This window comes from Barbus barbus, assembly GCF_936440315.1.
Source record: "Barbus barbus genome assembly, chromosome: 15".
In the NCBI taxonomy this organism is placed as follows: Eukaryota; Metazoa; Chordata; class Actinopteri; order Cypriniformes; family Cyprinidae; genus Barbus; species Barbus barbus.
The window spans coordinates 18,103,203-18,119,402 of record NC_136743.1 but is presented as its reverse complement, the minus strand read 5'-3'; the positions used below and the strand labels follow the sequence as shown (position 1 = coordinate 18,119,402).

The 16,200-nt window shown below is 39.3% G+C and overlaps 1 protein-coding gene across 3 annotated transcripts in view; it reads left to right on the top strand.

Annotated features, from left to right (window-relative positions):
- Window positions 1-16,200, top strand: part of map4l (microtubule associated protein 4 like) — a 44,027-nt gene that overhangs the window by 10,688 nt on the left and 17,139 nt on the right. Inside the window, exons 3-6 of one of the 3 annotated variants that reach the window (XM_079434459.1) lie at window positions 2,277-2,387; window positions 2,495-2,584; window positions 2,700-2,894; window positions 6,949-8,010. In XM_079434459.1, the coding sequence (XP_079290585.1) occupies window positions 2,277-2,387; window positions 2,495-2,584; window positions 2,700-2,894; window positions 6,949-8,010 (1,458 nt within the window). Of the gene's footprint in view, window positions 1-2,276; window positions 2,388-2,494; window positions 2,585-2,699; window positions 2,895-6,945; window positions 8,011-16,200 lie in introns of all 3 variants that reach the window. The other 2 variants (XM_079434458.1, XM_079434460.1) reach the window with 2 other exon arrangements.

The following is a 16,200-nucleotide window of genomic DNA, read 5'->3' as shown; positions in this document are numbered from 1 at the left end:
AGCTGAAGCTTGTTTTCTGGTTCATATACTTCTCTTTGTGTGGCCATTGCTCTGCTGGGGTTTATTTTAGTACACCATCAGCATCCTGGAACATAAAGAAGATTGAAAACATGCTACTTGAGGCATAAACGCACAAATCACCCATTAAGGTCGAGCCCTCTCTACCTCATCAACATTCAAAACAAAGGCCTGGCCAACATAGTCCCATTGCATCCTTGCTAATATAGCAGACACAGTGTGACTCAGAGTGACATGTACACCAATCCTGTTCCACAAAGAGGATAATTGTATGGAGCTGGAACAGTCCAGTTCTGTGGGAGCACAATCAATATTCCAGGGCTGGTATCTGAGCTAATGCTGGTTCAGTGCTGGCTCCTCATGTCAGTCAGTTTTGATGCTGACAGAATGTTTTGCCTAGGGAAAGTAGAGCAGCCTCAGCTGGTTGTATAACTACGGTAACAGGCCTGCAGTCGCAGCCTGTCCCATCATCTTAGCTTCACTCATCTCCAGTTGCCCTTCTCATAATGGCGAAATATTGGAATGGATGGGAGCAGGCTTATTTTCAGGGATGCCCCTCCCTACTCCCTTTGACAGGGGACACATTAAACTAGACAGTCAATCAGATTTCATGAAAGTTACATTTACGGGACCTATAAATGCCATTAAATCACTAAAGTTACTAATGAAGATGTGTTAGTCTCGCTGTTGAATATTACACTCCTCTTACTCGCAGATGGGTCATTCTTAGGTGGGTGTTATGAATAGTATCCGAGCAATTCAGCATTTCATACATAAAATTGCTATACAGAATTATAATTAAACCATTTATGGGTGTGTTTTTGTGTCATTCAAAATTAAAATGAAAAAATAATATATACTTAATAGAATACATTTCAACAGATCATGGAAAATATCTTAAAAATAACACGAAAACAACATGAAAATAAATAAAGTATATGGAAATTTAAATTTAAAGACCTTTTGTTGGCAAAAAGTTGGTTATTGTTATTTGGTTAATAATGATTAGTGAAATGCTTTACAGTGTTTTTTTTTTTTGTTTTTTTTTTAATTGAATACATTTTTTAAAGATTCCGTATCCTGGCTTTTACCCAACATTATGTTTTTAAAAATAGTCAGAAAGAGCTCTTGCTACTTTAATTTAGAAGACATTTTATAATTTGGCAGGAAATTTAATAGGTCTGATATAGTTCTTTTTTTCTTTTTTCTTTTTTGTCTGAAATTCAGAAACCTTCCTGTGCTGCATTTTTAAATATATATATTTTTTATAATTATATTTTATATATTTAACTAACAGGTTAGTTAAATATATAAAATATAATATAGTAGTGAGTGAAGTGAGTGAATGAAGTGACATTCAGCCAAGTATGGTGACCCATACTCGGAATTCGTGCTCTGCATTTAACCCATCCAACGTGCACACACACAGCAGTGAACACACACACACACCGTGAACATACACCCGGAGCAGTGGGCAGCCATTTTATGCTGCAGCGCCCGGGGAGCAGTTGGGGGTTCGGTGCCTTGCTCAAGGGCACCTCAGTCGTGGTATTGAGGGTGGAGAGAGCGCTGGACATTCACTCCCCCCACCTACAATTCCTGCCGGCCGGGGACTCGAACCCGCAACCTTTGGATTACAAGTCCGACTCTCTAACCATTAGGCCACGACTTCCCCTACTGTTCCAGGCATTTTATGCTGCAGCGCCCGGGGAGCAGTTGGGGGTTCGGTGCCTTGCTCAAGGGCACCTCAGTCGTGGTATTGAGGGTGGAGAGAGCTCAGTAGTAGCTACTGTATGTGGTTATTTTTATATACTGATGTCTCAGTAAAAAATTAGGTCACACTTTATTTTAAGGTCCAATTCTCATTATTACCAACAATTAACTATGATTTTTGCCTCAGTAAACTCCTAATTTGCTGCTTATTAATATTTAGTAAGGTAGTTAAATTTAGGTATTGGGTGGGATTAGGGATGTAGAATATGGTCATGCAGAATATGTGCTTTATAAGTACTAATAAACAGCCAATATGTTAATAATAGACATGCTAATAAGCAACTAAAGAAAAATGTGTTACCATTAAATTTAGCTCAAAGGGTTCCACTCATTTTCTTACTTGGATTGTATTATTTAGTGAATAACTCGCTAAAAAAAGCATTTATGGCATTTCCTGCATAAATCCTTTGCTCTTTAGTTTTAAAAACTAATAGAGTGTTGATGCACTTATACAGAGTCAGTTTGTCTGTTTTCTCTTTTCTCAGGGTCTGGGTTCTTGTCTGCAGGCCAGACTGGAGGGCAACATCAGGACCCTCAGGGAGATAGCCATCCCAGCCCGTCTGGACAATATGTGTATAAGAATGACTTTCAATCAGGTGGGATCATTGAGTATGTCAGGCTTGCTTAAGAGAATTGAATAAAATAGTTCACCAAAAAAATCAAATTATGTGCTAGACATTAGTCCAAGTCTTTCTAATTCCAGGCCCAGCATCAAAGATTGAAAAGCCTGTCCAATTAGGAAACCAGCAGATGGGATCTACTGTGAAGGACAACAGCATGGACTCTTTTCTGGGTAACCACTGCAGTGTTTGTTCTTGCTGATGTAAGGTTGTGGGTTTCGATTCAGATCATTTCCTCAGGCTCTGTTAAGTTTTAATGCGCTATCGCTCTGCTGCTCTGTGCTTCAGGGTTCTCTCAGCCTGGAATGAATATTGGTATGAATATGAATGTTGGCATGGCCCCTTTCCAGAGCTCCAAACCCCCCAGCATGGGTGAACCTCAGAAGACCTCACCCTTGTTTGCCAATGACCCACCCAAACCAGCCCAGATAACTGCTAATCTGAGTGATACAAGCCCTCGTAACAGCCTGGAAAATTCTGCAGGTAAAGTCTATCGCCACTTAAGGCACCTCACTGCAGTCTAGAACAGGTAAGACAGACTTTAAACACAGATATTAAGATACTGATTGATTATTATGTTGCAGAACGTCCTCTGATCTCAGCTCTCATTTCATTCTACTCTGTCCGGTCAAGGCATGGATGCCTTATCAATATCTTGTCACAAGATAATTGCTTCATACTTTTCATGGTCTTCAAAGATATCACTTATTATGAGGATGATTTTACTGTTGTGATAAGCAATGGGTTGTTAACTCTGGTATTGAATACTATTAGTATATACTATAACCTGAAAAATGGGGTAGTGAAAAAGTAGTTAGTTAAAAAGTTAAAAAGTATTTTACATGATGGATCATAATGGTCAATGATCATTATTCACATTTTGTCTTTTACTAGCCCATGTGCACTATGTCTTCAAGTGTGCATTATGGTGGAAGGCATTTTAAAGATTTATCTTCGGCCACTCTGTAATGTTACTTTTTGAGTGTGATGACTGTGAAACTTAGAAGAGAAATGTGTCTTCTGGCCCAGAGCCAGTTTAGAAAGCCATTTCACATGTTAGACCTCATATCTGAAATATAGATGTTACTGCCACTGGCACTTCCTCCAAGACATGCAAAATAGAAAATCATATGATCTAAAACAGAAAAAGAGTTTGGTTGGGTCTAGGAATTAATTTAGTTTTCATCTTATTATGCTTTGATGGCTGGACTATAGAACTCCGGCAGTCACGTGACCCATTCTGTTTACACCACCATGCTGGCAGGCAAGAACAACCGGGAGCGAATATGAATGAATGGCGCCAGCATAAGTTTCAAGGCAACAGAGTTCACTGCGCACTTTAATTCAAAAGACATATCCCTGTACATAGCAAAATTTAATAGATTAAACATAACAGATCCCTATAATGCCCCAGGGGTGCTTTTAACGTGTATTAATATAAGAACGGATAGATTTCCTGACCTGCAGTATCCTGATATGTACAACTACCTCATCAACTTTCCCTCGTAACGTTACTACGGAGACTCTTTAAAAGCCTACAAAAGCCTGGAGGGGTACAAATGGATGCAATCTAATTTTTTGATGAATATTCAGGAGTCTGCCGGCTAAAACCATAGACTGTAAAAATGTCATCACTGGAAGGTTAAGTCAACTGTGTTGTTAGCTTACTTAATCAACCCTAGCTAAATAAATGTTATGAAATCTTACCTGTTTAATCCCAAATGTTGTGTGTTAGCATGTTTTATTGCAGTGAACCATTGTAGTCATCTATCGGGATCCTAGGAATATGATAAAATGATTTCCCTTTTGCTTTATGGGACAATCGCGTGTGTGTATATAGGAAAATGCATATTTTCAATTAAAGATAACTTATAGATTTAATATGGGCTGTTTTTGGTGCTCAACACTTTTTTTATTGGTCATTTTGTGTGTTTTACGAATAAGATAAGGCTACAATGTTAAGAAGCTTACTTAAATGTAAAATGTTTTTTCTCTATTTTGTAGTGAAAGACGGTTTCCCATATTGATCACGTCTCAGCTAGATTGCATGTTTTCTTGCGCGGCTGGATGTTGGACTCATGAAAAATAATCACGTTGTTTGTATTTGCCAAAATAGAAATTTACTTTAGTCAAAACACGGACGGGATTGGCATTATTAGCGCGAGCGCCGCTTATTGTGAAACAGGACCCCCTGTATGTTCTGGCATCCTGGCGCACATGGTGTAAGGTTTGTAAGGTCTAAATAGTCTGGTTTTAAATTATTGTTCTACGACTGTTGATACCAATGCTACGGCCGCTCTAGCACTCTCCTGGTTGCCTGCCAAAATGTCGGAGTTTAGATTGCGTGACGTCAACTGCCGGAGCTCTATAGCCCTGGTAAACTTGATCAAAATTCAATTAGCAGTAGTTTTTGTCTCCCTCTAAATGTAATGTGTTTTGATGTTGTCAGCCATTGTGTGTTAAGTGTTTGTCTTGTCATGGGTTTCGGTTTATTTCAGTGACCTTTATTTGCCCTCAGTGCTGAGATTTTTACTGGGTATTCCATGTCATGTGACTCTTCTCTGTAGCTTTTCTTTGAGTCAGTCTCTCTGTGACTTGCCTCTGTTGTTATCCGTGCCTGTTATTTCTCCATGAGTTAATTTGCCCATTTGCACTTTCACTTGATGTGCTCTCAAGTGAGCACATCGTAGTCTCAGCACATTCTCTCTCAGCCACTGCTGAAACTATTACACACCCATTTAACTGCCCTCTGCAGCAAGTATGAGCATGATATCCTCAGATCTTACATTAAGGGGATAGTTCACCCAAAAAGGAAATTCTGTCTTTAATTACTCACCCTCATGTCGTTCCAAAACCGTAAGACCTTCATTTATCTTCGGAACACAAATTAAGATATTTTTGATGAAATCCAAGAGCTTTCTGACCCTGCATAGACAGCAATGCAACTACCACGTTCAAGGCACAGAAAGATAGTAAGGACATCAATAAAATTGTCCATGTGACATCAGTGGTTCATCCTTAATTTTATGACGGTATGGGAATGCTTTTTGTGTGCAAAGAAAACAAAAATAATTACTTTATTCAGCAATTTCCTCTCTTCTCTCTGTCTTTGAAACACGTTCATGACAGTACAACACAGTACCCTTTCTGGGCCTCGAACGTGGTAGTTGCGTTGCTGTCTATGGAGGGTCAGAAAGCTCTCGGATTTCATCAAATATATTTTAATTTCTGTTCCGAGGATGAACGAAGGTCTTACGGGTTTCGAATGACATGAGGGTGAGTAATTAATGACAGAATTTTCATTTTTGGGTAAACTACCTATTTGACAAAGATCAGTGATAGGCCTTTATCAGGATGTAACATAATCCAAAGAATTGAAAAGTCATTTTGTTTTCTATAGAGCTGTTCAGTTTATATGGCTAACCTTGAAGGCTAATTTGCCATTGGAGAATTTCCACTGGGTTTTCTTTTGTTCTGCAACATAAATTACAAACAGTCATACCTCAGACTAGAATTTTGAAGCCAAAGTTAAATACTTAAATTGAAAATCTGTTGTTAAATAGGAAATACAAAGTCCAATTTGTCAAGCATATTTACACATGCTTGTTGTAGTCTTTTTTAGTAACTAGATGGCAACAGGAGTACACAGTGCAAGTTTTGGCAGTCAATGAAGTTCTAAGCCCTTGAAAACCTGATAATTTTACAGAAGCCATAATTCATGACATGTCTGTTTAACCTAGCAAGTTCTGAAGAAAAACAGATACATTTTTGTGCAATTTTTAGCATTTGAAATCATGGAGTAAAATGAGGACTGCCTATGCTTCATAAACACAGAGTTTTGGTTTGACACCAATAGCCTTGTGGGCAGCACACAGACATACTGTATAGCGCAGTTGCGCTTTGGGCATCTCGAGTTCGAATCTTGGCTCATGGACCTTTCCTGATCCCATGCCCACCTCTCTCTTTCCCACTTTACTTCCTGTCAACCAGTTGTCCTATCACAATTAAAAGGCAAGAAAAAAATAATAAAATAAAAGGTTTCGGGACCAGAAACTCATAAGGTGCTAGTCTCCCATTGTAATATTTCACACAGTGCAAGCTGGAGAATCAGCCATTTCCATACAATGGGTAGCATGTATATTTAGTTTGTTGTGAAAGCCTCCTCAAGTAACATTAATCTGAGATGAGAGATCATTTAATAAAAAATAAAAAAACACAAAAAAAAAACACTGAAAACCCATTGGAAATTTCCAAGGGAACCCATGGCTAATGCTAATTCTCTTCTGAGTTTAGAACTATAGACTGGATGACGCTATTCCTTGTGAATTTGGGAATTAGTGGATAGTGTCTGTCTTCATATCATCTTCTGGTGTTATGCACCACATGATGCAAGTGATCAGTGGTTCAATAGGTAGCTGATCTAATGTCTCTTTGGACACTTAATAGCTGTTATGAGTTGGAGATGCACAAATTTTGTTGTCCGATGATTTGTTTGGTAGTCAGTGACACTTCCTCTTCCTCTCTGTACACAAAGAAGTTTGGGGAAGCCCTTGGACAGGTGAGGAAATGCTCTCTACGCAACAGTCCCATGCTTCCAACAAGGCAGAACAGAGTCGAACTGATGCCATGGGTTCCCAGAGTCAAGATGCAGCATCCGGTGAGGAAAAGTCCATTGAGGAAGGAACCAAAAAGCAGCAGAAGCGAAAAAAGAAGAAACGCAAGAACAGGGAAGAAACGTATGACCTTCTGGACAGTCTTGGTTCCCCTGACTCAGAAGAGACTCCTTCTGAAAGCTCCAACCACGGCTGCCCCTCACCTCCTAGTAGGGACGAAGAGATGTGGGAAAGCGAGATCCAAGAAAGAGGGGGAGGACGCATCAAGGCCAAGAAAAGTAAAAGCAGGATGAAGCTACCAGAAGAATGGAGTGCTCCTTCAACTGTAATGGACATGGACTTTAGCAGCCCTAATTTGGGTGATTCAAAACCCCCATCCAGTATTAGCATAGATCAGGGAAGTGCACAACCCTCACTCACACCTGAAACTCTGCACCTCACGGACACCCAAGCATGCAGACCCCAACCGCCAGGGCAAGCAAACACCTCCTTATTCGCGAATTCCGTATATGACTCAACTCTCAAGATTAACAGGGATATATTGGACAAGGATAAATCAACTAAAGATGATATCAATAAGTCTAACCTAGAGTTGCCTGGTATTCACCCTTCAGATCAGTTACCCAAGGACCCAAATGATCCTGACCAGAAGTCAACACTTGCCCTTAGTCCAACTCAGACTGTTATGTTCCTTGACTCTGTGCTGCAGGCACAGACCCCATGTGCAAGCCCCCCATCCCAGAGAACCCCTGTAAAAAACCCCATCCCTCACAGCACTGCCACAGAGGCTGCTCCTGATCTGACCACTGGCCCACTGTCCGTCAGCACAGACATCCCTGCCTGTCAGAGTGCACCAGCTGTTAGTCACTCTTCTCCAACAATTCCCCCCAGCACTGCAGTGAACTTAAACCCCGAGGCTACGCCTTACATCCCTTCACAAACAGAGCAGCAGGAGCCCCTGTCGGCACAGCCCCCCCTACTGGAAGGTTGGTGATAATGAAGACTTTATGGAGATGATTTACATAATGCATGGCTCAATGAAGTGGGCCCTCCCCTGCTTAGCTATCTCTGTAGCAGAAAATACTGTAGCAAGATACTAAGTACTCCATGTTTTTCTTTTTCTTTCTTTCTTTCTTTTCTTTCTTTCTTTCTTTCTTTCTTTCTTTCTTTCTTTCTTTCTTTCTTTCTTTCTTTCTTTCTTTCTTTCTTTCTTTCTTTCTTTCTTTCTTTGTGTCAGTCCTCTATAGCTTGGACCTTTGCTGCATGTAATCCATTCTTATAATAAAGTTGTTTAACATTTCAGTGCAGTCATAACACACTGATCGCTATGCATCACGACTGTCAGGTGACTAACTGTTATTCTTTAGTTTACCATCCCCTGGATTTTCAGATTTCTCTTGGTCACAGCATCCCTCAAAATGTACATGTCTTGTAGATGTGTGTCAACTAGTCAACTGTCTATGTGGGATTGTACATTTTCTAATCATTCTGTGGGTGAACAGCTTTCTGTATGTCACTCCTTGCCATCTTATGACTCTTTATTCTGCTTTAGTCTTGTTCAAAACTGTCAATCCAGTGTTTATGAGATTAAGAGGTCTGTCTGCTAATTCACCTGCTACACATAGATTTTGAAATTGTTTATTAGATTGAAGTTGTCTTTAGATGTCTTTAACCTTTTATTTCTAGCAGAAGAAAGGTTTGAAAGTATGTTTTAATGATATTCTTTTCTTCTTCTATCATGCTAATCACTGTTTGAACAATACTGGACATCAAACAGGTAAGAAAATATCTCATTATCTCACTGTGAATTGTGGGTACAGCCCACTGTATATACATACATTATGAACTTTATAAGGTGAAGCGTTCTTGATATATTTGGAGAATAGGGATGCACAATACTTAAGTACTTCATCAGTTATTTCATTAAGCTCTTTTGCTATTTTTATATGGATTTTATATATTTATATTATCTTTGCTGTCATCTAATGCTCACTTACAGTTCTTTAAAAAAATAATTGGTAAATGTAATCTTTATCACATCTCAAAATGAATATCCATTTTTGGTCACTTTATTTTAAGGTCCATACTTGCTATTAACAAACCATTAACTACAACTTTTGCCTCAATAATCTCCTAATTTTCTGATTCTTAATAGTTAGTAATGTAGTTGTTAAATTTAGGTAATGGGTAGGATTAGGAATGTAGAATATGGTCTTGCAAAATATGTGCTTTATAATTACTAATAAAAAGCCAATACGTAAAAGGCATACTAATAAGCAACTAGTTAATAGTGAGAATTTGTCCCTAAACTGAAGTTTTACCCCATTTTCTTACTTTATATTAGGTTGAGAAGCCTGAATTCACTTGTAGTATTTAAAAAGATTGATTTTACCTTTTAGTTTTTTTATGTTTCATTTACTTAACAAAAATACTGTAGCATGTCAGTGACATCCATCCCTATTGGAAATCAATAAAACAAATAATTGAGAACATAATTTTTTTTTTTCCAATCTTAGTTTAATCTCTTAATCATCTCAATTTAAAGGTGCCATAGAATGCATTGATATAATATTTTAAATTGTTCTCTGATATCTACATAGAAGGTATGTGGCTTAGGTAAGGGCAAAAATTCTCCAGAAACAGTTTTACATGTGAATAATAATGAGCTCTGCTGTTTCACAGTGTGGCTTATTTCAGTAGCTCACACAGCAGGAAGGAAACACAGGGGGGAAAATATATATTTAAATACTTTCTCTCGCAGTTATATCGTCGGGTAATTATACTGTATATAAAATGCGGGCATCAGGGAGCCGCTATTTATATGCGGGGCACTGAAACTGCTTTCAAATTTTTACTTTCGCTTTCGAGATTCGCATGTACTCTGTTTATACTATGGAGCGGCAGTACTTACCACTCATTTTACAAGATAAGATGCTTGTCAGTGGTGCTCAGGATCTGTAAATCATTCGCCATCATCCTCAGTCACCTCTCCTTGCTCTGTTTATGTGGTACGTGAAATCGTATGTACTGCAATGTAACAGGTTACCGGTAGCAAGGAGCTAACCATGTCCCTTTAGTGGTTCGCATTATTTTAGTAGAACGCGTTATTTACTTTCCGTGCCTTTCTGAATACAGACACCAACCAATCCCTGCACATCACACCCCCTGCACAGCCTGGAACATAACATTTATTTCTATGATCTGCCATTTTTGCTGTTGTCCTCGCTTGTTTCTTCACAATACTTACAGAACTTCTGATGGTTCGGCTGGCGGCTGGCCTAGAACATGGGTGGGTATATGCAAATGTTGGGGGCGTAACCATTAGTGATCCCGACTGTTACGTCACAGTCGGTGGTATGTTCTGATTCGCCTTTTTTCCAGTGGTCTTTTTTATTAATGAGATTTACATAAGGAGGAAACAATGGTGTTTGAGGCTCACTGTATGTCATTTCCATGTACAGAACTCTTATTATTCAACTATGCCAAGGTAAATGCAGTTTTCCATCTTTAATGTTGTCCGTAAGGCTACATTGTATAATGTTTACTTTTCAAAGCCTCTTTACTCACCCCCATGTCATCCAAGATGTTCATGCTTTTCTTTCTTCAGTCAAAAAGAAATTAACGTATTTGAGGAAAACATTCCTGGATTTTTTTCCATATAGTGGACTTCAATAGGGACCAATGGGTTGAAGGTCCAAATGCAGCTTCAAAGGGCTCTACACGATCCTAGCTGAGGAATAAGTGTCTTATCTAGCAAAACAATCAGTCATTTTCAAAAAAATGAAAATGTGTATACTTTTTAACCACAAATGCTCGTCTTGCACTAACTCTGCTTGCACTAACATCCTCAACTTCATGCATTGCGTAGTCACATTGGAAAGGTCACACGTAGTTAGTTCTTTGTCTGTATATATCTGGTTCAGAAAGGTAGGGTAGGGTGAGAAACTCACCATTTAATTTTCTTATCCAACTTCAAAATCATCCGACATCGTTGTTTTACCTTTTTTTGTAAAGTTCATTTGACTTTCTTTGCACATTCGCTTTGTAAACACTGGGTCGTTACTTCCGCCTATGCATCACACATGACCTTTCCTACATAATGTGTGAAGTCCAGCTAGTGCAAGATAAGCATTTGTGGTTAAAAAGTATATACATTAATTTTTTTTTAGAAAATGGCAAAAAAATGGAAAATTTTGCTTGATAAGACGCTTATTCCTCGGCTGGGATTGTGTAGAGCCCTTTGAAGCGGCATTGAAACTGCAATTTGGACCTCCAACCACTTTTGTCCACTATTTGGAGAAAAATCCTAGAATGTTTTCCTCAAAAACCTTAATTTCTTCTTGACTGAAGAAAGAAAGACTTGAACATCTTGCAAGACATGGGGGTGAGTAAATTATCAGGAAATTTGAATTGTGGAAGTGAACTAATCCTTTAAAGAACTTAATGTGAAAGGAAATTTCCATTTACTAGATTGTTTATCTAATCAAATTAACAGTTGATTCAAGAACAGAATAGTTAGGATGAGTTATTTTTAGTTGGTGATATTTATTGGTAGAATTCATACTCCCTATAGTATTTCTGTGGCTTTCTCTGTCTTTCATCTCCCTCTCTCTCTCATACAAACGCACACACATCTCCTCCTATCTCTCCCATCCTCTAGCAGCAGCTTATGTAAAATTGATGGCTGGGCCATTTTCCATTATATAAGACTCATATAGTTGTTCTTTTTATAGCGAGTGATTAGGGTGTGTTCAGAGGCGTTTGAAAGGTGCTGCTCTCCGGCAGGGATATTGAGTACTGGGTGGTAGCTTTGGATTAAAAGCTAACACAGAGATCCCTGATGACGTCTTGAATGACGTTGTGTTTCAGCTGTTCAGGTTTATTCATCCAGCTATTCATCTAGTTTTTAAACACAACACTTGGTCTTCTCAGGATTTCAGTCTTTTAAATGCAGAAATAGGAGACGCCCTTCTTTGCCCTTTATTCCATTCCTTTACTCACATCAGCCTTCTCGTCCTTTCTTGCCCTTGCTCACTCACTTCCTCTCCCTCCCCTCGGGTGGTTCCGACCACACAGGACCCTAATATCAGCAGCTGCATTGACGGGGATACTGTTACCATGGATATGGGAGGCGGTTTCCTTGGTGATGCAGCAAATAGGACCTGCCAAAGAACACGCTAGTGTGTAACTGTAGGATATGTTCCAAAAATAGAAACTCTGTGACATATCTTCCCGATTACTCAATGAGCGTGCATCTTCTATCCCATGCTAAATGTGTTAAATGCACTTCTGATGCTGTGTTATCATTACTGAGAAGAACATTGTGATATTTTAATTATTGTGAACAGATTTCAAAATATAGAGGTTGGCATAAAACTGCTCCATTTATTCAAAAATTCTGGTTATAGTCATCATGAAATTCTGAAATTAATTTGATTGTATAGGTACATTGTTATATGATTAATAATATAACGTAATCATAACCAATAACTTCTTGAATTCAAAAATGGCAGTACTTTATTACATGCAAGTAACCCTAATCCTAACCTTATATATTACATACCTATTACACCCTTTTCTTTTCATTTGTAAGTCGCTTTGGAGAAAAGTGTCTGCTAAATGACTAAATGTAAATATAGTAAATACATGTAGTTAATTAATATCACTCAGTACTTAAGTGTATATTGTAAAGGTCACCTTAAAATAAAGTATAACCAAAAATTTAATTCAAAAATTTAATTTAAACTAAGATGAAAATGCACTAAGAAACGCAATGAAATTACAGGAAGTTTCAATATCCTCTGTATATTGAGCCATATGATATGGTGCAATGTGTTCTTAGAGGAATGTAAACAGTAAATTACATCTGACATGTCCTTATGCAACAAAACCCATTCACAAGATTCTGCCCCATTACAGCAATGAGACAGTCAGAGAAAAAAGACTTCTTTTATATCTGTCACTGGCCTGGAAGGCCACTGCAGCTGATGCATTGTAGTTTGTGCGTGTGTGTGTGTGAAGTTCACCCTAATTAAGGTGCCTGAGCCAATCAGACTACATCACATGCCTCTGCTCAAGTCTGGAAGGGCGTATGCAGTGGGAGCCAGAAAAGTAAAATGTAATACAGGTTTTGTGGTGCCCCTGATATAATTTGAAAACCACGGTTTTTACTGCTCACATTTTTCATGTTAGGATGCCTCTAATTAACTGGTCTAGTAGGTTACCTAATATAGAGGTTTAAATGTATGTGCTATTTCTGTGCAGATACATACTGTAAAGTGCTGAATAATGCAGAACTCTGCTGCTTTGACCGATTGTGGATGTGATTTATGTAGCTCAGCCTATTTATGTTTAATGATTTTTTTTTTTCCTTTTTCATGAATAATTGTCTTGCTTGATATGATAATCAGGTGTGTGTCACCATAAAAACTGATTTTTTTAAAGACAGAAGACAGTGAGAGGACATGACTGATCTGGAATGGGACTGATGTGTCTAATGGCTGGAAGGAAAATATTTTTTTGTTTTTGTTTTATAAGGGCTATTGTCTGACATCCGATTGATCTGTTTGAGTGTAAGAAAATGTTTTTTGCCCTCAAGAGCCACAAACACATTGTGATCTGCACAAAACATGTTTATCCATAGCAAGAAAATATATGGGTATTTTGGGTCGCATTTTATTTTGCCTTGTGTTATTCATGGTGTTTATGGATGAGGACGTGGCTGCTACCTGTCTACATTGGAATTGGTCTAGTTTTACTGGCTTGACTGGTAAATACTTTGACGTTTGATTGGATACACACCTTTTGAAGTGTTTTCAACCAGTGTTCTCTCCTCTTTTTTTTTCTTTGTTGTTGCATGTAGTTCCATTAAATTATTTGCATTTACCATTGTTTTTCTCTTCTGTACGCAGTCCTATTAGAACAGACCAACTTTGAGTCGCCAAACAACATTTAAAAACCACTGCATAAAAACATCAACTAAGGCATTGGCATAGTCACATTTAGGCAGAACATATGATTGCATTTGCTGGTTTGTGCATGCATTCTGGATCCTTGCTGTGGTGAAATGCATGAACTCTTGGTCAAATCCTGACATTCCAAAACTGAATGACTTCTTTCTGACGTGGAACACAAAATACGATATTCTGAAGAATTTGTATATTTTTGTCGTTACAAAGAAAGTCAGTGGCATCCAACGTGGTTTTGTACTCCAAAGACGTTAAATGGAACAGTTGGAGCATCAGAATATTTTCTTTCTTTTTTTTTCCACACGAGAAAGTCCAACAGGTTTAGTAAAACACAAGGGTGAGTAAATGATGTTAGATTTCTCTTTTTTGGGTGAACTGCACCTTTAATACACACTAATAAGAACTCTCTAGAGAATGAAAGGCACAGTACACAACAGAGGTCACACTTCCATCAACCTGGTACGTGAGAGACGGTGGAATATAATGATTCAGCTGATTGCTCTAAATGTGATTGAAACTGATCTTATTGTGTTGAGTGAGGAACACAGCACCTGAGGACCAGGCATTGATGACATCCTCCGTCACCGCTAAGGGTAACGGTGCACGCTTGCGTCTGCTAGAAAATTCTCAGCACCAAACGAGACAATGTGTGAGAGAGAGAGAGAAAGGGGTATTTATAAACACGCTGGATGCTAAAAGCAAAGGTTTTCTGTGCGGAGCATCCAATAAGGACGCGGCTCGTGTGATCACGTGATCGAAGACTTGGAAGGAATGTGCAGACAGAATTAGGGTGAGAGAGAGAACGAGAGAGAGGAGGGGGATTTGGGAGAGAGACGCAGTGTCATCTCAGCCTCGGCGTTGAGGGAGGTTTAGAGACCAGTGCTGTAGACTTACTCATCTAAATCAGTGCCGTTTACTGACGGACAGACACCTTGATACAGAACAAATATATCTAGAGAGACAAGGACTGTAAGGATGTCATCCCAGCGCTCAGAGTGCAGAGATCTGTGCTCAGTGCCACCCTCCATGCCAGGCTTGGCATCATCAACAGCTGCCCAGGGCTGGAACTTGCAACAGGGGCAGCCAGGCAGTCTTCAATCCTCCAGACTGTTAGAGGACGACAAGCAGGACCTTTCCACCAAGTCGACAGCACTCAGCCAGGAGGCAGGCCAACGGGTAACCAGTCACCAGAGCAGCAGGGGTGGGAAGAATTTGGGCAGTGCAGCAGAAAGTCCCACAAGCGTTTCATCCTCTCCATCACCCCTGTCTCCAGGGAAAGACCTTTCCACCAATGGGGTGACATCAGGACCTTCACCGAGGAGTAGCATCTTGACATCCTCAGACAGCGATTGGGATCCACCCCCCAGCCTCGCGACGAATTATTGTGTGATCGGCATCGTGAATGACAGCTATGTGGAGGGCGAAGTTGAGGGCAAAACGGAAACACGCCCACCCATGTCACCCCCCGTGCAACAAAACCGAAAGGTCCAGCGCACAATGTCAGACAGTACCCACCTGACAGTGCCTGCTAGCCTTCAGCTGCCCGATAAATATCCAGGCAAGGATGTGCCGCCGCCCCAGACTGCCATCAAATACTTCACCGTAGAGGACAAACAGAGTTTTCTGCCATCCATGAGTATCCCATCAGCCCCTACTGCAAAGAAAGAACAGTTTGCTGTTGTGCCACAGAGTTCTGAAAGGATACAGTTGCCGTCACAGCCATCGGGAAGTGGAAATGCTGTTTCATCCCCTGACATTCAGCCTAAAGGTGTCTGTAATGGTAGGTGAGATTAGCTGCTGTGATCTCTGTGGTGTGCCAATGTAGGATTGGGATCTGCTGGATCTCTAGATCTCTGGTTCTTGGATTAATTGTGTACTTGTGTCTTTGCATTAACAGATGTAATTCAGTTTATGTGTGTGACAGAGCTGAACATACACTAACAATCAAAAGTTTGGGGTCCTGAGATGGCCTAATATTTTTGTGAAAATTGTACATTTTTCAGTTTTCTTTGATGAATATACAGCTCAAAAGAACAACATTTATTTGAAATAGAAATCATTTGTAACAGTGTTAAAGTTTTTACTGTAATTTGTTTAGCAATTTAATGTGTCCTTTCTGAATAAATGTTTTATCATTGTTTTTTTTTAGTGTAATTTGCTTTTGTGGCAAACCTTCACTCAAAGACGGTCTGTTATAGATGGTTGTTG